The following is a 21,711-nucleotide window of genomic DNA, read 5'->3' on the forward strand; positions in this document are numbered from 1 at the left end:
AAATGTCTATCCTTAATCTTTAAAGCAGTTTTTCACAATTCTATTCATTTTGGGACATAGAGAAAACTTTGCAATTTTATAGCACATTTTATGCAATTCTACTCATTTTGCCATGGGGCAGAGATTTTTTATTTATTCTGTTTTTAAAGCAAATTTCTTGCAATTCTACTCATTTTGTAATGACTTATTATGCCATGCTATGTTGATATCTGAGTGAGAATGACAAAATCAATGGGGGGCCCCCAGAGGTCAGGGCCTCTGAGCACGTGCCCTTCTTGCCCAGCTGGATAGCTGGCTAGACTAACTACCAATCAAAACATTGTTAGCTGACATGGCTAATTGAGTGACTGTTAATTACTGACATAACAAGCAAAAAAACTGCTGATGAACAACCACATTTCGAAATTGCACCTGGTCTATTCTATTTTATTTACTCTCAATAGTAGTTCCCCCCCCACCCCCCAAAAAATTTGAAAATGGTTTTGTTTTTTTGTGCTCGTGGGGGCCACTTAGCAGGCCAGAGGGGGCCCCTTAGCAGGCCAGAGGGGGCCCCTTAGCAGGCCAGAGGGGGCCCCTTAGCAGGCCAGAGGCCCTAAGCGACCGCTTATGTCACTTTTGCCTGGAACCGGCCCTGAGTTAGAGCAGAGCAGGGCTGTCAGTCTGAGTCCAGCCAGTCGGATCTGAGAGGACAGGGGCTGAATACCTGTCCTTATGTAGGCTGTTCATTCGTACCAACCTGTCAGCATATTACATTAACATTACATTTTAGTCATATTCTCCTCTGTCTGCTCCTGACTGAATGGACTAGACACTCATCCTACAAAAATGCTAACGTATAAAACTCTCTCTCTCTCCTTCCCCCTGTCTCTCTCCTTCCCCCTGTCTCTCTCTCCCTCCCTCCGTCTCTCTCTCTCTCCTTCCCTCTGTCTCTCTCCCTCCCTCCGTCTCTGTCTCTCTCCCTCCCCCTGTCTCTCTCCCTCCCCCTGTCTCTCTCTCCTTCCATCTGTCTCTCTCCTTCCCTCTCTCTCTCTCTCCCTCCCCCTGTCTCTCTCCCTCCCTCTGTTTCTCTCCCTCCCGCCGTCTCTGTCTCTCTCCCTCCCCCTGTCTCTCTCCCTCCCCATGTCTCTCTCCCTCCCCCTGTCTCTCTCTCCTTCCCTCTGTCTCTCTCCCTCCCCCAGTCTCTCTCTCCTTCCCTCTGTCTCTCTCCCTCCCCCAGTCTCTCTCTCCTTCCCTCAGTCTCTCTCCTTCCCTCTCTCTCTCTCTCCCTCCCCCTGTCTCTCTCCCTCCCTCTGTTTCTCTCCCTCCCTCCGTCTCTGTCTCTCTCCCTCCCCATGTCTCTCTCCCTCCCCCTGTCTCTCTCTCCTTCCCTCTGTCTCTCTCCCTCCCCCAGTCTCTCTCTCCTTCCCTCTGTCTCTCTCCTTCCCTCTGTCTCTCTCCCTCCCTCCGTCTCTCTCCCTCCCCCTGTCTCTCTCTCCTTCCCTCTGTCTCTCTCCTTCCCTCTGTCTCGCTCCCTCCCCCTGTCTCTCTCCCTCCCCCAGTCTCTCTCTCCTTCCCTCTGTCTCTCTCCTTCCCTCTCTCTCTCTCCCTCCCTCCGTCTCTCTCCTCCCCCCTGTCTCTGTCTCTCTCCTTCCCTTTCTCTCTCTCCCTCTCTGTCTCTCTCCCTCCCTCCATCTCTCTCCTTCCCCCTCCCTCCGTCTCTCTCCCTCCCCCTGTCTCTCTCCCTCCCCCAGTCTCTCTCTCCTTCCCTCTGTCTCTCTCCCTCCCTCCGTCTCTCTCCCTCCCTCTGTCTCTCTCCTTCCCTTTCTCTCTCTCCCTCCCTCCGTCTCTCTCCCTCCCTCTGTCTCTCTCCTTCCCTCTGTCTCTCTCCTTCCCTTTCTCTCTCTCCCTCCCTCCGTCTCTCTCCTTCCTTCCTGACAGACAGACAGTAAAGAGTGAAACCATTTTTTAGGATCAGTCTGCGGTTATTCCTATGGGGCACATGTTCTCATAATGGAAACCCAGCCAGCAGTCTGCCAGGGTGGGAGAAATGTATTTGCATACAGTGCCTGGGATCATCATGCACCACTACATGACTGTTTCATCACAGGGAAGTCCACTCTGATGGCTTTAGATTGAGGTCTCTGAAATGTTCAGCTAAACAGAGATATCCTGCTAGTCATCTAGTGCCCGCTCCTTCTGCCACAGTCCTTTCAGACAGACAGACTTCACAGTCTTGACTTGAACAGGATTACCTCACTGACCCTATAGACTGACCCTAATACATTATAACCTGTAGACTGACCCTAATGCATTATAACCTGTAGACTTACCCTAATGCATTATAACCTGTAGACTGACCCTAATGCATTATAACCTGTAGACTGACCCTAATGCATTATAACCTGTAGACTGACCCTAATGCATTATAACCTGTAGACTGGCTCTAATACATTATAAACTGTCCGCCCCTCTTTTCTCCCGGTTGTCCGTTGAGACGTTGTCCTGCCGCTTAGCGAGCGTTTCCAGTTCTGGTCCAAGCGTATGAGGCTGGTTGGCTGGCTGGCTGGCTGGCTGACTGTCTGTCTGGTTGGCTGGCTGACTGGCTGGCTGGCTGGCTTGCTGGTTGGTTGGCTGGCTGGTTGGCTGACTGGCTTACTGGCTGGCTGGCTGGCTGGCTGGCTGGCTGGCTGGCTTGCTGGTTGGTTGGCTGGCTGACTAGCTGGTTGGTTGGCTGGCTGACCGGCTGGTTGGCTGGCTGACTAGCTGACTGGCTGGCTGACTGGTTGGTTGGCTGGTTGGCTTGCTGACTGGCTGGCTGGCTGGCTGGCTGGCTTGCTGGTTGGTTGGCTGGCTGACTAGCTGGTTGGTTGGCTGGCTGACCGGCTGGTTGGCTGGCTGACTAGCTGGTTGGTTGGCTGGCTGACCGGCTGGTTGGCTGGCTGACTAGCTGGTTGGTTGGCTGGCTGACTAGCTGACTGGCTGGCTGGTTGGCTGGCTGGTTGGCTGACTGACTGGCTGGCTGGCTGGTTGGTTGGCTGGCTGGTTGGCTGACTGACTGGCTGGCTGGCTGGCTTGCTGGTTGGTTGGCTGGCTGGTTGGCTGACTGTCTGGTTGGCTGGCTGACTGACTGGATGGCTGGCTGACGTGTGTTTGGTTGGAGGGCTGGGAAACCTGGTGATGCAATCGTCGCTCCAAGAGAAAGTAGAGGCAAAAAAATCCTGTGAATTACACTCCAGTGATGTAAGAAGTAAAAGTATCTCTAATCTGGAATATAGGTGGTTAGTGTGTCTGGGCCCTGGGGTAATATAGGTGGTTAGTGTGTCTGGGCCCTGGGGTAATATAGGTGGTTAGTGTGTCTGGGCCCTGGGGTAATAGAGGTGGTTAGTGTGTCTGGGCCCTGGGGTAATATAGGTGGTTAGTGTGTCTGGGCCCTGGGGTAATATAGGTGGTTAGTGTGTCTGGGCCCTGGGGTAATATAGGTGGTTAGTGTGTCTGGGCCCTGGGGTAATAGAGGTGGTTAGTGTTGTATAATGTATTCCTATCCAGGCTGTGTGTTTGTTGGGATGCACTCTGTGACTGACTGGTTTATGGCAGGGTGAGAGGGTTGGGGTAGGGGGCAGGGAGGACAGGGAAAGGTCAACCCCAGGTCACAGTGTTGTGCTTTAGGGTCTTGGACTGTGTCTGAAATGGCACCCTATTCAGAATCAGAATCACCTTTATTCGCCAAGTACATTTACACATATTCTGAAAGTGAGTTGGTGATATGGTGCTGCTAGTGATAGACACCATTTAGAGACAGAATACAGACCACAGAGTTTAAACAAAGTGTATATACATTATATACGACTAGGGAGAGTGAGCACAGAGCTGTAAGAACTGCAGTGGGCAGAAGCAGACCCAGACGGTGGTGGAGGAGGTGAGGATGGACTCAGTGATTGATGCTTACAACCGGATCAGGATTGACTGGGAGATGTTTAGTTTTTTCAGCTGCCTTAAGTAGTACATCCGCTGGAATGTTGTCCTCCCACTTGAGGTTGTGGGAGATGACGGTCCCCAGGAAGATGAATAATTCAGCTGTGCTAACGACTGAGCCCTCAATCTCGAGGGGGAGAGATGGTGGGGGGGGGGTGTTTTCTGAAGTCAACCACAATCTCCACGGTGTTGTCTGTGTTGAGTTTCAGGTTATTGCGACTGCACCAGGCCATGGTACATGGACTCATCACCGTTGGTGATGAGACCGACCAGAGTGGCGTCATCTGCAAACTTGAGTAGTTAAACAGATGTGTTGTTGGAGGTCGTTGGTGTAGAGTGAGTAGAGTAGAGGTGAGAGCACGCATCCTTGTAGAGATAAAGAGTCTGAAAGGTGTTTTTTACCAGCTTCACGTGATGCGTCCTGTTGGACAGGAAGTCAATAATCCACTGACAGATGGAGCTGGACACGTTCAGCTGGGAGAGCTTGTCTTGTAACAATTCTGGTATCATGGTATTGAACAAAAGAGCTAATGACCACAAACAATATCCTTGCATATGTCTTTGGGTATCAAGGTGTTTGAGGAAGTGGTGTAGGCCCATGTTGACAGAGTCGTCCACAGAACTGTTAGCTCTGTAGGCAAACTGCAGTGGGTCGAGGGACCGAAAGGTATTGACAGAAGGGTAGAGGAGAGAAGAGCCTGGAGAGGAATGGGGAATGGAGGGGTGGGGTAGATGGGTGAGAGGGGGGAGTGGCAAGGAGGGAGAGGTGTAGGTGGAGGGGGGTATTGTCTCTATAGTTCACTACTGCAGAGCTCCATATAGTGACCTACTACAGAGCTCCATATAGTTCACTACTACAGAGCTCCATATAGTTCACTACTACAGAGCTCCATATAGTACACTACTACAGAGCTCCATATAGTTCACTACTGCAGAGCTCCATATAGTGACCTACTACAGAGCTCCATATAGTTCACTACTACAGAGCTCCATATAGTTCACTACTACATAGCTCCATATAGTTCACTACTACAGAGCTCCGTATAGTTCACTACTGCAGAGCTCCATATAGTTCACTACTACAGAGCTCCGTATAGTTCACTACTGCAGAGCTCCATATAGTTCACTACTACAGAGCTCCATATAGTTCACTACTACAGAACTCCATATAGTTCACTACTACAGAGCTCCATATAGTTCACTACTACAGAGCTCCATATAGTTCACTACTACAGAGCTCCATATAGTTCACTACTACAGAGCTCCATATAGTTCACTACTACAGAGCTCCATATAGTTCACTACTACAGAGCTCCATATAGATCACTACTACAGAGCTCCATATAGTGACCTACTACAGAGCTCCATATAGTTCACTACTTACTAGCATACCACTTAATATAAAGCTTCCCAAGATGGCGTAGTAGTGCAGTTGTGTTTTTATCGTATGTCTGTAAATAGCCTGTAAATACCCTATTTTTCTGTATTTTTCGTACATATTTCCCTATCAGACTTTTCATCCTTCTACAAGATATACTTTCCTGCAACCCGCCTCACTCAATGTGGAACGGATTCTATTATTGACTTACCTTTATCTAGAATCTAGAATCTCCAGTTGAAACTAGCTAGCCAGCTAACTAGCTACTTGCTATTAGCCACAGCTAGCGGTGTTTCACCCAGAACATTGGATTTTTTTCTGCGGGATTAATTTTAATCACTGGACATTGATCACCGGATATTCGGCCAGTCTGCACAGCGCGTTATCGACCCAGAACATATCAGTTTTTCCGCCGGAATCACTGAATCACTAGACCTTTAACTCCGGATTCATCGCTACCAGCTAGCTACAACAAAACGGACGCTGTGGTCTGGCTAATCATCCTGAGCTAGGCCCATCTCCCGGCTATCTACCTCTCTGTCAACCGGACGGGACCACCTAGTGTTGACACGGAGCCCCGCCGATCCTACACGACTGGTCTGCCGACGAAATCGTCTGATGTGGTTACGACGTTAACCACGAAGATTCCATCCATCTGCTAGCCCTGGCCCGCTAGCACACGCTAGCCGTGGCCTCTTACTCACTAGTGCTTCACCACCGGACCTATGATAACTCAGCTATACAGCTGATATCTGCTGGACTGTTACTTTTTACGGTACTACATCCTGTTTATGTTTAGCCTCAGCCCAAATATGGTTAGTTTATTGTTGTTTCAGTTATTTCTAATTGTACTATATCACTGTAGACCCCCCAGCCTAGCTAAACCTGCCTTAGATTGCTCCTTTGCCCCTCCCCCTATACACGCGGAGACCGACTCAATTGATGCCTCCAACGATGCTATCTCTTTCATTGTTACCCAACGCTTAGGTTTACCTCCACTTTACTCATATCCTTCCATATCCTTGTCTGTACATAATGCCCTGAATCTTTTCTATAACACCCGGAAATCTGCCCCCTTTATTCTATGTACCCAACGCACTAGAAGACCAGTTCTTAAAGCCTTTAGCCGTATCCTTATTCTAGTCCTCCTCTGTTCCTCTGGTGATGTAGAGGCTATCCCAGGCCCTGCAGCCCTCAGTATCACTCCTACTCCCCAGGCGCTATCATTTGATGACTTCTGTAATCGCAAAAGTCTTGGTTTCTTGCACATAAATATCAGAAGTCTACTTCCTAAGTTTGAGTTATTCACTGTGTTAGCACACTCTGCCAACCCTGATGTTCTAGCAGTGTCTGAATCCTGGCTCAGGAAGGCCACCAAAAATTCTGAAATTTCCATCCCCAACTATAACATTTTCCGTCTAGATAGAACTGCCAAAGGGGGTGGAGTTGCAATCTACTGTAGAGATAGCCTGCAGAGCTCTATCATAGGTCTGTGCCCAAACAGGTCTGTGCCCAGGTCTGTGCCCAAACAGTTTGAGCTTCTACTTCTAAAAATCCACCTTTCCAGAAATAAGTCTCTCACTGTTGCCGCTTGCTACAGACCCCCCTCAGCCCCCAGCTGTGCCCTGGACACCATATGTGAATTGATTGCCCCCCATTTATCCTCAGAGTTTGTACTGCTTGGTGACCTAAATTGGGATATGCTTAATACCCCAGCCATCCTACAATCCAAGCTAGATGCCCTCAACCTCACGCAAATTATCAACGAACCTACCAGGTACAACCCTAAATCCGTAAACATGGGTACCCTCATAGATATCATCCTGACTAACATACCCTCTAAATACACCTCAGCTGTCTTCAACCAGGATCTCAGCGATCACTGCCTTATTGCCTGCGTCCGTAACGGGTCCGCGGTCAAACGACCACCCCTCATCACTGTCAAACGCTCCCTAAAACACTTTAGCGAGGAGGCCTTCCTAATTGACCTGGCCCAGGTATCCTGGATGGATATAGATCTCATTCCGTCAGTAGAGGATGCCTGGTTGTTCCTTAAAAGTAATTTCCTCTCAATCTTAAATAAACATGCCCCATTCAAAAATACAGAACTAAGAACCGATATAGCCCCTGGTTCTCCTCAGACTTGACTGCCCTTGACCAGCACAAAAACATCCTGTGGCGTACAGCATTAGCATCAAATAGCCCCCGCGATTTGCAACTTTTCAGGGAAGTTAGGAACCAATATACACAAGCAGTCAGGAAAGCAAAGGCTAACTTTTTCAAACAGAAATTTGCATCCTGTAGCACTAACTCCAAAAAGTTTTGGGACACTGTAAAGTCCATGGAGAGTAAGAGCACTTCCTCCCAGCTGCCCACTGCACTGAGGCTAGGAAACACTATCACCACCGATAAATCTACAATAATCGAGAATTTCAACAAGCATTTTGCTACAGCTACCACTAACCCGGCCACCAACTCTGCACCCTCTGCTGCAACTTGCCCATGCCCCCCCCGCTTCTCCTTCACACAAATTCAGACAGCTGATGTTTTGAAAGCGCTGCAAAATCTGGACCCCTACAAATCAGCTGGGCTAGACAATCTGGACCCTTTCTTTCTAAAACTAGCCGCCGAAATTGTCGCAACCCCTATTACTAGTCTGTTCAACCTCTCTTTCATAACGTCTGAGATCCCCAGAGATTGGAAAGCTGCCACGGTCATCCCCCTCTTCAAAGGGGGTGACACTCTAGATCCAAACTGCTACAGACCTATATCCATCCTGCCCTGCCTTTCGAAAGTATTCGAAAGCCAAGTTAACAAACAGATCATCGACCATTTCGAATACCACCGTACCTTCTCCGCTATGCAGTCCGGTTTCCGAGCTGGTCACGGGTGCACTTCAGCCACGCTCAAGGTCCTAAACGATATTGTAACCGCGATTGATAATAGACAGTACTGTGCAGCCGTCTTCATCGACCTGGCCAAGGCTTTCGACTCTGTCAACCACCGCATTCTTATTGGCAGACTAAATAGCCTTGGTTTCTCAAATGACTGCCTCGCCTGGTTCACCAACTACTTCTCAGATAGAGTTCAGTGTGTCAAATCGGAGGGCCTGTTGTCTGGACCTATGGCAGTCTCTATGGGGGTGCCACAGGGTTCAATTCTTGGGCCGACACTTTTCTCCGTGTATATCAATGATGTCGCTCTTGCTGCTGGTGACTCTCAGATCCACCTCTACGCAGACGACACCATTTTGTATACATCTGGCCCTTCATTGGACACTGTGTTAACAAACCTCCAAACGAGCTTCAATGCCATACAACAATCCTTCAGTAGCCTCCAACTGCTCTTAAACACTAGTAAAACTAAATGCATGCTTTTCAATCGAACGCTGCTGGCACCCGCCCACCCGACTAGAATCACCACTCTCGACGGGTCTGACCTAGAGTATGTGGACAACTACAAATACCTAGGTGTCTGGTTAGACTGTAAACTCAACTTCCAGACTCACATAAAGAATCTCCAATCCAAAGTTAAATCTAGAATCGGCTTCCTATTTCGCAACAAAGCCTCCTTCACTCATGCTGCCAAACATGCCCTCGTAAAACTGACTATCCTACCGATCCTTGACTTCGGCGATGTCATTTACAAAATAGCCTCCAACACTCTACTCAGCAAATTGGATGTAGTCTATCACAGTGCCATCCGTTTTGTCTCCAAAGCCCCATACACTACCCACCACTGTGACCTGTACGCTCTTGTTGGCTGGTCCTCACTACATGTTCGTCGTCAAACCCACTGGCTCCAGGCCATCTATAAATCACTGCTAGGCAAATCCCCGCCTTATCTTAGCTCATTGGTCACCATAGCAGCACCCACCCGTAGTCTGCGCTCCAGCAGGTATATCTCACTGGTCATTCCCAAAGCCAACACCTCCTTTGGCCGCCATTCCTTCCAGTTCTCTGCTGCCAATGACTGGAACGAATTGCAAAAATCTCTGAAGCTGGAGACTCTTATCTCCCTCAATAACTTTAAGCATCAGTTGTCAGAGCACCTTACCGATCACTGCACCTGTACACAGCCCATCTGAAATTAGCCCACCCAACTACCTCATCCCTATATTGTTATTTATTTTGCTCTTTTGCACCCCAGTATCTCTATTTGCACATAATCTCTTGCACATCTAGCATTCCAGTGTTAATACTATTGTAATTATTCTGCACTATAGCCTATTTATTGCCTTACCTCCATAACTTGCTACATTTGCACACACTGTATATATATTTTCTGTTGTATTTCTGACTTTATGTTTTTTACCCCATATGTAACTCTGTGTTGTTTTTATTGCACTACTTTGCTTTATCTTGGCCAGGTCGCAGTTGTAAATGAGAACCTGTTCTCAACTGGCTTACCTGGTTAAATAAAGGTGAAATAAAAAATAAAATAAAAATAAAAAAAACTACTACAGAGCTCCATATAGTGACTTACTACAGAGCTCCATGGGCCCTGCCCATACATAGGAAAAAGCCATTTAAGAAGAATACTTTTTTTTGTATTTAAGAGTGGAGTACCCCCGAACCCCACTGACACACACACACACACACACACACACACACACACACACACACACACACACACACGCTAGACCAGACCATTTTGTAAGCGGCATGGAATGTCGAGACTTGTCCTGTCCAGGGATCCCTTCCTCTACTGGGAGTCGGATGATGTCACCCTCCCTGTTCAACAGTGAAACAGACACTCTCTCTGTCTTGCCTCTGTGGAGCTTTGAATGGAGCAGTGGGGGCACACCCACCCGGGGCTCATAAGATGGTGGAGTAATGAAGACAAGAAACTCACTCTCTCTCTCTCTCTCTCTCTCTCTCTCTCTCTCTCTCTCTCTCTCTCTCTCTCTCTCTCTCTCTCTCTCTCTCTCTCTATCCCCCTCCCTCCCTCCCTCCCGCTCTCTCCCGGGGCTCATAGGAGAAATTAAGACTGAAAACCTTCCTTTGTCTCTAGTTTCTCCTTTATTAGTCTGCCCACTGGGGATCTAGGTTCTCGTTTACTGATTACTGTAAATGTTCCAACAGCCAGGAACAACAGTTTCAACACCCCATTTCCTTTCCCCTCTGATAATCAGACTGCTATATCAGTCCACTAACAAAGGACTAGTAAAGGCCCTGCACTACAGACTGCTATATCAGTCCACTAACAAAGGACTAGTAAAGGCCCAGCGCTACAGACTGCTATATCAGTCCACTAACAAAGGACTGGTAAAGGCCCTGCACTACAGACTGCTATATCAGTCCACTAACAAAGGACTAGTAAAGGCCCAGCGCTACAGACTACATTTCTTTGGGGCTGTTCCCTCAAACCCCACAAATGATTGATGATCAGAGCTGTTAACCGGCTTACCTTCCTGAACCTCTCTCTCCCTCTCCCTCTCTCTCTCTCTCTCTCTCTCTCTCTCTCTCTCTCTCTCTCTCTCTCTCTCTCTCTCTCTCTCTCTCTCTCTCTCTCTCTCTCTCTCTCTCTCTCTCTCTCTGTCTCTGTCTCTCAGTTTCTGATCTGTTTTCATATGAGGCTGTAACGCTGTATATGGAGATCTGAGAATATGGAGGTCTGAGAATATGGATGTCTGAGAACATGGAGGTCTGAGAACTTGGGTTCCTTCCCTTGCATTCACCCCAAGAATGAAACATGACTGTTTATCTAAAGAATCCGCTGTCTAGAAATATGCTTTTATATGCAAATTCATCATGTCATATTTAGCTGTTCTGTCTGTACATGAATACGTCTTATAGTGCTGCTAAACCAGGCAGCCATCAATGTGTTGACCTAGGTCTGTGGTTTGGTTAGGATCATGGTGGGAGGAACGGGATACCCACTAGTTTATAGGGATAAAACAACATGTATATTTTGGTGAAGTTGTTTCTTTAAATGGAAGCCAGAAGTTGGGGCAATAAAATTGTTTCTTTATTTTCTTATCCAAACATTTCACTATGGTTAGAATGAAGGCCTGCCCTGCAAGTGGGTAAACCACTGACATGCCCGGACATCGAAACACACAAAGTGATAAATGTCGGTTTGATTTGCATTCATGATTATGATTACACATCTCTTGATCTGGTTAAATGTTTATTTTCCTTTCTTCCCAGAGAAGTTGCTGGTCCTAACTGTTGCCACTCAGGATACGGATGGTTATCTCCGATTCATGCAGTCAGCCAACTACTTCAACTACACTGTCAAGGTAAGGACCAAGCACCGTCTGTCTCTCTATTTGAGATCTACCACATTGATTAGGCATTGTCTGTCTATTTGAGGTCTTTACTGTGATGATTATGTAACCAGGTGATTACCTGCAAGACATATTAATTTTTGTAACTTGTATTTCTTCATTGCTCAACCTCATCCTCATCTTTAACCTCATCCTCAACCTCATCTTTAACCTCATCTTCAACCTCAACCTCATCTTTAACCTCATCTTTAACCTCAACCTCATCTTTAACCTCATTTTCAACCTCAACCTCATTTTTAACCTCATCTTCAACCTCATCTTTAACCTCATCTTTAACCTCAACCTCATCCTCATCCTTAACCTCATCCTCAACCTCAGCTTTAACCTCATCTTCAACCTCAACCTCATCTTTAACCTCAACCTCATATTTAACCTCATCTTTAACCTCAACCTCATCTTTAACCTCATCTTCAACCTCAATCTCATCTTTAACCTCAACATCATCCTCATCCTCATACTTAACGTCATCTTCAAACTCAACCTAACCCTTACCTCATTTTCAACAGTTATGCTATTGTCATTATTCAAACTGTCATTATGAAATATGAATTAATAATTTGTCAGGGGCACCACCCATAATCTTAATAATTTGTCAGGGGCACCACCCATAATCTTGAGGCTTTGGGGAACTAATAATGAAAGGTTGAATAATGCATCCCGTCCTTATGTCATAATTATTCCCAGAAAGGGAGAGTATTTGGCGCTTCCAAAGAGGGCATGTTTCATAGTTTACAGATAGATGGCTCAAAGTCTTTACACAACCGTACTAAATCTGACCTATAACACCTGACCTCTAACCCCCGACCTGATGTGTCCCTCTTACAGGTGCTGGGCATGGGGGAGGAGTGGAGGGGTGGGGATGTGGGGCGCTCCATCGGAGGAGGACAGAAGGTGAGACTACTGAAGGAGGCCATGGAGGCACTGACTCACCAAGAAGACCTGGTGGTACTGTCTGTAGACAGGTAGGTTGACCTGGGGTAGGACTGGGGGTACTGTCTGTAAACGGGTGGGTTGACCTGGGGTAGGACTGGGGGTACTGTCTGTAAACGGGTGGGTTGACCTGGGGTAGCACTGTCTGTAGACAGGTAGGTATCATACCTACTTTTGGATAGGATGGAGTAGTACTGTACAACACAGATAATACAGGATTCAAGCTCGTTCACTGAAGTAGTTTTGTCATAATTACCTATTTATTGCTTTGAGATTGAAATGGGCCAAATGTATTCTATGAAAATGCACTAGTTACCTTCTAGCTAATTAGCATTAAGTACCCTGTTTTCCTGGAAGATGTTCTCTACTGGAATCTGACCACTAAGTCTGTGTGATCAGGGAGAGGTTACAGCTTCTAGTTTCTCCATATCGGACCCAGATGTCCCTTAAACAATCCCCTCCTGCGATTAGACAACCAAACCCTAATCCCTGCAATTAGCCAAGCAAACACTAACCTCTGATGCAATCAGCCAAGCAAACACTAACCTCTGATGCAATCAGCCAACAGTGTGAAGATTCAGTTACCTCCACATTATGACTCTATGGCTGACCAGTAGGGTTAGGGTTAGGGTTAGGGTTAGGGTTAGGGTTTGGGTTAGGGTTAGGGTTAGGGTTAGGGTTAGGGCCACTGGCTGGCTTCTGTAGTATTGCTATTGCCTGAGATCTTATGAAATAGGCACAGTGCTGATGCACTTACAACAGCATCACATGAGGGAGTTGTGATTGTGGTTTTCCTTGGACATTACATGGTGCGGAAAGCCATCCCAGAGTAATAAAGTCATATTAAACATTTTTTATAAAGATGCACCCCTTCGATAGCCACAGTCACTCTTTATAAAGATTATCTTCCACCCAAGCCCTTAGTGTTTTGGATGATTTAGTTAATCAAACATAACAAATAGTCTCTAATTTAATTTACTGCAGTGGGCTAATCAGGGTCACATGTAGCTTTTCTTGGGAGTCTTAAACAGATCTACTTTGAAACAAAAGTTTAGACCTCAAACAAATGGTTATGGGCTTAAAAAAAAGAAGACCCCTGTGTCATGTCAGATATAGAGTTGAAATGTATCACAGTTTGCGTTTGCATCCCAATATTACACTTTAAATACATCACAGAATAATTAAATATAACAAAATACATATTGTGTTTATGCTGTACGCTGATGTGACTATTCAGAGATGCTCAGGTGGTCAATATTCCCCAACATCTTGTCAACGTTTGCCCAAATTATACCAATCTTTATAGACTTTTATCCACATCAAGGCTTACAGTAGGTGTCCCAAGGCTTAACAAAGCTTTATTTTCATGCATATAACTTATCAAATAGCATTTTTATGACCAAATGCACATTATATAATAATAATTATTATTATTATTATTATGTTGTGTAGACATTTTTTTTTCATGTTTTCATGAGTGTTTGAGATTAGGTCCCTGAATGGTAAAAAACATATTCAAATAAAAATATTTTTATAGCACTATTATACTAATATCTTACAGGTGGCCCTCTCTCGTCATTTCACAAGCTGACAGGGTCCCAGAGGCAGGGCCATAAAAGGCATTAGCTCACTCAACTACTCAGAGCCAGTGGCAGGTCATTAGTTAAGATGAAAAAAGTAAGGGGCCTAGACAGCTGCCCTGTGGAATGCCTGACTCTACCTGGATTATGTTGGAGAGGCTTCCATTAAAGAACAACCTCTGTGTTCTGTTAGACAGATAACTCTCAATCCACAATATAGCAGGGGGTGTAAAGCCATAACACATACAGTGAAGGAAAAAAGTATTTGATCCCCTGCTGATTTTGTACGTTTGCCCACCGACAAAGAAATGATCAGTCTATAATTTTAATGGTAGGTATGAAGGGCTGAAATCATGCAGCGCCCACAACGTCCCCCTGCTCAAGAAAGCACATATACAGGACCGTCTGAAGTTTGCCAATGAACATCTGAATGATTCAGAGGAGAACTAGGTGAAAGTGTTGTGGTCAGATGAGACCAAAATCGAGCTCTTTGGCATCAACTCAACTCGCCGTCTTTGGAGGAGGAGGAATGCTGCCTATGACCCCAAGAACACCATCCCCACCGTCAAACATGGAGGTGGAAACATTATGCTTTGGGGGTATTTTTCTGCTAAGGGGACAGGACAACTTCGGGATGATGGACGGGGCCATGTACCGTCAAATCTTGGGTGAGAACCTCCTTCCCTCAGCCATGGCATTGAAACTGGGTCGTGGATGGGTATTCCAGCATGACAATGACCCAAAACACATGGCCAAGGCAACAAAGGAGTGGCTCAAGAAGAAGCACATTAAGGTCCTGGAGTGGCCTAACCAGTCTCCAGACCTTAATCCCATAGAAAATCTGTGGCGGGAGCTGAAGGTTCAAGTTGCCAAACGTCAGGCTTGAAACATTAATGACTTGGAGAAGATCTGCAAAGAGGAGTGGGACAAAATCCCTCCTGAGATGTGTGCGAACCTGGTGGCCAACTACAAGAAATGTCTGACCTCTGTGATTGCCAACAAGGGTTTTGCCACCAAGTACTAAGTCATGTTTTGCAGAGGGGTCAAATACTTATTTCCCTAATTAAAATGCAAATCAATTTATAACATTTTTGACATGCGTTTTTCTGGATTTTATTGTTGTTATTCTGTCTCTCACTGTTCAAATAAACCTACCATTAAAATTATAGACTGATCATGTCTTTGTCAGTGGGGCAAACGTACAAAATCAGCAGGGGATCACATTTTTTTCTCCCTCACTGTACGTCTTTCCAGCAACAGATTATGATCTATAACGTCAAAAGCTGCACTGAAGTCTAACAAAACAGCTCCCACAATCTATTTATTATTAATTTTTGAGAGCCAGTCATCAGTCATTGGTGTAAGTGCTGTACATGTTGAATTCCCTTCCCTATAAGCTTGCTGAAAATCTGTTGTTAATTAGTTTACTGTGTAATAGCATTGTATCTGGTCAAACACCATTTTTTTCAAAAAAGTTTACTAAGGGTTGGTAACAGGCTGATTGGTCGGCTGTTTGAGCCAGTAAAGGGGGGTGACCTTTGAATGACCTTTGCTTCCCTCCAGGCCTGAGGGCACACACTTTCCTGCAGGCTTAGATTGAAGAGATGGCAAATAGTAGTGGCAATATCATCTGCTATCATCCTCAGTAATTTTTCATCCAAGTTGTCAGACCTAGGGCTGTGGTGTGGTCATTACATTTTTATCAGCTGGTTATTGTCATGCAAAAGACTGCCGGTCTCACAGTATTCACATAAACACATTTAGCATCTCCAGGCCTCCCATTTAGCATCTCCAGGCCTCCCATTTAGCATCTCCAGGCCTCCCATTTAGCATCTCCAGGCCTCCATACAAGCCACTGATGCACGCCTTTGGTACGCCTTTGGTACATCTAAGTCTAATAAATCAATTTAATATACACCATCACAATAAATGCATTATTTATTTTTATTCAGGTCTAAAGAAACATTATGATATGAAGAACAGAATGTGAGTTGGCCTACTGTATGTTATCTGGCTGTGCTCCATGCCATAGGCTGTAGGCTTGTTCATTTAGCTGACAAGATATGCTTAAGTCCTGTGCCATTAATTTATTTTATATGATTTTATAGTAAGAAGAATAGAATTGAACTTTACCTGAATAAAATAGAAAATGTATTTTTTTTTGCCCATTCTGGAGCGAGTGCACATATGAACTGGCTATGTTTAGCGTAAAAGTGATAATTTGAAAAAGGTCCTATTTGTTAGATTTAGAGTTATTTGGCAGCTTTAGTTAGAAACCAAAACATATTATGGGCTGCATGATGCGACTACAGGCTATTGGTGATTTGAGAAAGTAGCAAAAAAAAAAGCTTGCGTTCTGTTCCTCGCCTCAGGCTGCACATCTGCTCTCTCATCAAGTTATCATATGTTCACCCATCAGACTGTTCTCAATATCATCTTGTCTTTCGATTTAAAATGGCCTATTATCAGGAACAGGGGCAGGGGGGAAAAATAATCTGTATGCACTTGAATAGCGAATGGAGGACGCGCATAGTGGAGCTGTGCTTAATATAAGCAGCTGATAAATAAATATAAGAACACTTATTTCACTCCACGCATCAGGAGCATGTTCTCGCTGCGCGACAGGTGATATTCCACCTTAACGTATGCCACGGGCTCTCCAACCCTGTTCCACCAGCTACCCAGTACTCTGTATGCCATGGGCTCTCCAACCCTGTTCCTCCAGCTACCCAGTACTCTGTATGCCATGGGCTCTCCAACCCTGTTCCTCCAGCTACCCAGTACTCTGTATGCCACGGGCTCTCCAACCCTGTTCCTCCAGCTACCCAGTACTCTGTATACCATGGGCTCTCCAACCCTGTTCCTCCAGCTACCCAGTACTCTGTATGCCATGGGCTCTCCAACCCTGTCCCTCCAGCTACCCAGTACTCTGTATGCCACGGGCTCTCCAACCCTGTTCCTGTAGCTACCCAGTGCTCTGTATGCCATGGGCTCTCCAACCCTGTTCCTCCAGCTACCCAGTACTCTGTATGCCATGGGCTCTCCAACCCTGTTCCTCCAGATACCCAGTACTCTGTATGCCATGGGCTCTCCAACCCTGTTCCTCCAGCTACCCAGTATTCTGTATACCATGGGCTCTCCAACCCTGTTCCTCCAGCTACCCAGTACTCTGTATGCCATGGGCTCTCCAACCCTGTTCCTCCAGCTACCCAGTGCTTAATTTTGTGAAACAAATCAAATCTCTTCTGGAACATCGATAGTAACATGTTTTTCACAACAAAACATATTTAACTAAACTGTTCACATCCCCCTCTAGAAAGGAATAAAGGAGATAGAGGAGGAGATAGAAATGCATGGTGGTGAGATATTCTCTATAGCTGAAGGTCATGTGTCACCCAATTCATTATGAAAATCCGGGTGACCATTTGATTCATTGTTCAGCATTCTTGTGGCTTGGGGGTAGAAGCTGTTAAGGAGCCTTTTGGACCTAGACTTGGCACTCCGGTACCGCTTGCCGTGCGGTAGCAGAGAGAACAGTCTATGACTAGGGTGACTGGAGTCTTAACCAATTTTTTGGGCCTTCCTCTGTGTGTGTTTGTGTGTGTGTGTGCACATGCTTCTCAGGCAAAATTATTTCCTAAATGAATCAGCTGTGTAGTGCCAAAATATGCACCCCTTGGGGTTCCCAGGACCGTATTTGGGAAACACTGCCATAGAGGGTATAAAACAAAAAATGATCTTGCTCTCTCTCTCTCTCTCTCTCTCGCTCTCTCTTTCGTTCCCTCGCTCTCTCCCCTCCCTCTCTCTCCCCCTTCTCTCTCTCCTCCCTCTCTCTCTCTCTCTCCCCCCTTTCTGTCTCCTCCCTCGCTCTCTCTCTCCCTCTCTCACCTCTCTCCAGTTATGATCTTATCTTTGCCGGGGGACCAGAGGAGATCCTCAGGAAGTTCCAGGAGGCCAATCACAAGGTGCTGTTTGCTGCCGAGGGTCTGATCTGGCCTGATAAACGCCTACAGGACAAATATCCCTCTGTGCGCAGCGGCAAGCGCTTCCTCAACTCAGGAGGTGGGTTCAGAACACCGTCACACTGCTGGGGCATCATGGGAGATGGAGTCTAAACACTGTCACACTGCTGAGGCATCATGGGAGATGGTGTTTACTGATTGGACATTTAAAGACCTGTCTATGTTCTTAGCAGGTTTATGTTGGATTTATGATGCAGGGGTCAAGGGTTAGCTTTGGTTCTAGCTAGGGTCAAGGTCTGGTCTGGTTATTCCTCTCTCTGGGGGAAAGTGTCATTTAATTTGAACCCAGAGAACTCAATGGTCATTACTTTACAGAGAACATTCCTTTACACCACAGAACATTCCTTTACACCAGAGAACATTCCTTTACACCAGAGAACATTCCTTTACACCAGAGAACATTCCTTTACACCACAGAACATTCCTTTACACCACAGAACATTCCTTTACACCAGAGAACATTCCTTTACACCACAGAACATTCCTTTACACCACAGAACATTCCTTTACACCAGAGAACATTCCTTTACAACCCAGTTTAGAGGAACCCAGGGAACTCAATAGTATATATACAGTACCAGTCAAAAGTTTGGACACATCTACTCATTCCAGGGTTTTTCTTTATTTTTACTATTTTCTACAATGTAGAATAATAGTGAAGACATCAAAACTATGAAATAACACATATGGAATCATGTAGTAACCAAAAAAGTGTTAAACAAATCAAAATATATTTTATATTTGAGATTCTTTAAAGAAGCCACCCTTTGTTGATCTCTATAACCACATTCACTATGGGGGGAATTCCGACCCGAGATGAGAGCACGTAAATGGACGGAATTCCCTTTGATGCACTTTTCTCTCCACGTGTATTCTGAGCTTGGACCTAAGCATGAGAATATCATGCTATTCACCCACTATTTGTTTGGGGTGGAGATCAAAGAAATGAAGGTGTGTCTACATATTCTGACCTTGACTTAATTCCACCACCTTTACGCGGTTGAAACGATGAATAAAGTTTCGATTCCCACGGGGGGGCAAGTATAAAAAAAAATATATGTATTCACTAACTGTAAGTCGCTCTGGATAAGAGCGTCTGCTAAATGACTAAAATGTAAATGTAAATGTGGAACAACTACTTTCTTTAACCTGTCTGTTCCAAGTGGAACAACTACTGTCTTTAACCTGTCTGTTCCAAGTGGAACAACATCTACAGTGGGGGAAAAAAAGTATTTAGTCAGCCACAAATTGTGCAAGTTCTCCCACTTAAAAAGATGAGAGAGGCCTGTAATTTTCATCATAGGTACACGTCAACTATGACAGACAAAATGAGACAAACATTTCCAGAAAATCACATTGTAGATTTTTAATGAATTTATTTGCAAATTATGGTGGAAAATAAGTATTTGGTCAATAACAAAAGTTTCTCAATACTTTGTTATATACCCTTTGTTGGCAATGACACAGGTCAAACGTTTTCTGTAGGTCTTCACAAGGTTTTCACACACTGTTGCTGGTATTTTGGCCCATTCCTTCATGCAGATCTCCTCTAGCGCAGTGATGTTTTGGGGCTGTCGCTGGGCAACACGGACTTTCAACTCCCTCCAAAGAATTTCTATGGGGTTGAGATCTGGCTAGGCCACTGGCTAGGCCACTCCAGGACCTTGAAATGATTATTACGAAGCCACTCCTTCATTGCCCGGGCGGTGTGTTTGGGATCATTGTCATATTGAAAGACCCAGCCACGTTTAATCTTCAATGCCCTTGCTGATGGAAGGAGGTTTTCACTCAAAATATCACGATACATGGCCCCATTCATTCTTTCCTTTACACGGATCAGTCGTCCTGGTCCCTTTGCAGAAAAACAGCCCCAAAGCATGATGTTTCCACCCCCATGCTTCACAGTAGGTATGGTGTTCTTTGGATGCAACTCAGCATTCTTTGTCCTCCAAACACGACGAGTTGAGTTTTTACAAAAAAGTTCTATTTTGGTTTCATCTGACCATATGACATTCTCCCTATCCTCTTCTGGATCATCCAAATGCACTCTAGCAAACTTCAGACGGGCCTGGACATGTACTGGCTTAAGCAGGGGGACACGTCTGGCACTGCAGGATATGAGTCCCTGGCAGCGTAGTGTGTTACTGATGGTAGGCTTTGTTACTTTGGTCCCAGCTCTCTGCAGGTCATTCACTAGGTCCCCCCGTGTGGTTCTGGGATTTTTGCTCACCGTTCTTGTGATCATTTTGACCCCACGGGGTGAGATCTTGCGTGGAGCCCCAGATCGAGGGAGATTATCAGTGGTCTTGTATGTCTTCCATTTCCTAATAATTTCTCCCACAGTTGATTTCTTCAAACCAAGCTGCTTACCTATTGCATATTCAGTCTTCCCAGCCTGGTGCAGGTCTACAATTTTGTTTCTGGTGTCCTTTGACAGCTCTTTGATCTTGGCCATAGTGGAGTTTGGAGTGTGACTGTTTGAGGTTGTGGACAGGTGTCTTTTACACTGATAACAAGTTCAAACAGGTGCCATTAATACTGGTAATAAGTGGAGGACAGAGGAGCCTCTTAAAGAAGAAGTTACAGGTCTGTGAGAGCCAGAAATCTTGCTTGTTTGTAGGTGACCAAATACTTATTTTCCACCATAATTTGCAAATAAATTCATTAAAAATCCTACAATGTGATTTTCTGGATTTTTCTCAATTTGTCTGTCATAGTTGACGTGTACCTATGATGAAAATTACAGGCCTCTCTCATCTTTTTAAGTGGGAGAACTTGCACAATTGGTGGCTGACTAAATACTTTTTTTCCCCACTGTACTTTCTTTAACCTGTTTGTTCCAAGTGGAACAACATCTACTTAATTTAATTTACAAATTGATAAGAACTATTGATAAGAGCTAGGTAAATGAGTAAGCCTTTTGGATAAGGGGATTGTCAATATAAATCAAAATAGTTTTAGATCTATTTTACCAATCTATTATTATAGATCTATTTTATTTTTTACAATCGCTGAAGTAGGGCTGTTGCGGTGACCGTACTACCGCCACACCGGCGGTCACGAGTCATAAAGTCAGTTGTTTAGTCACGGTAATTAGGCTTCTCCAAGCTCCGATGCTGCTGATGGTCATTAGTAGCCTACCATACTTGCTAACTGCCTGGTACTCAGCACTCTATTGTCCCTCTAATCACTGACATCAATGCAAATGTAATCGAAAATCGAATCAAACACTTCATGAGAGCCCATGAGCTCATGTTGTTGTCAACATTTCTATAGGCTATGCAACTGCGAGAGAAAACAGAGTGATGGCCTCTATTAAAAAGAGGAGGATCCCATCAGCTTTCTAAAGGCTAGGCCTACTATATTTATTTATCTACTTTCCTAATATTAAGCACATTGCTTCGCTTTACAACAGGAGTATAGCCTACCTGGCTGGCATGAAAATGAACCTTGGGAAAAGTGTCCTCCATTCGCTATTTAAGTGCATAGATTACATGTATTTTTTTCCCACTGCCCCTGTTACGAGACAGGTGCATGATAACGGTCCATTCTAAATCA

The 21,711-nt window shown here is 45.3% G+C and overlaps 1 protein-coding gene across 2 annotated transcripts in view; it reads left to right on the forward strand.

Moving 5' to 3' along the window:
• The window catches only part of LOC121569958 (procollagen-lysine,2-oxoglutarate 5-dioxygenase 2), a 94,249-nt gene that overhangs the window by 16,270 nt on the left and 56,268 nt on the right, over positions 1-21,711 (forward strand). For both annotated transcript variants that reach the window (XM_041881323.2, XM_041881324.2), the window contains exons 2-4: positions 11,482-11,573; positions 12,447-12,583; positions 18,030-18,193. In XM_041881323.2, coding sequence (XP_041737257.1) covers positions 11,482-11,573; positions 12,447-12,583; positions 18,030-18,193 — 393 coding nt within the window. The remainder of the gene's footprint in view (positions 1-11,481; positions 11,574-12,446; positions 12,584-18,029; positions 18,194-21,711) is intronic.

Source organism: Coregonus clupeaformis, chromosome 7, assembly GCF_020615455.1.
Source record: "Coregonus clupeaformis isolate EN_2021a chromosome 7, ASM2061545v1, whole genome shotgun sequence".
Taxonomy (NCBI): Eukaryota; Metazoa; Chordata; class Actinopteri; order Salmoniformes; family Salmonidae; genus Coregonus; species Coregonus clupeaformis.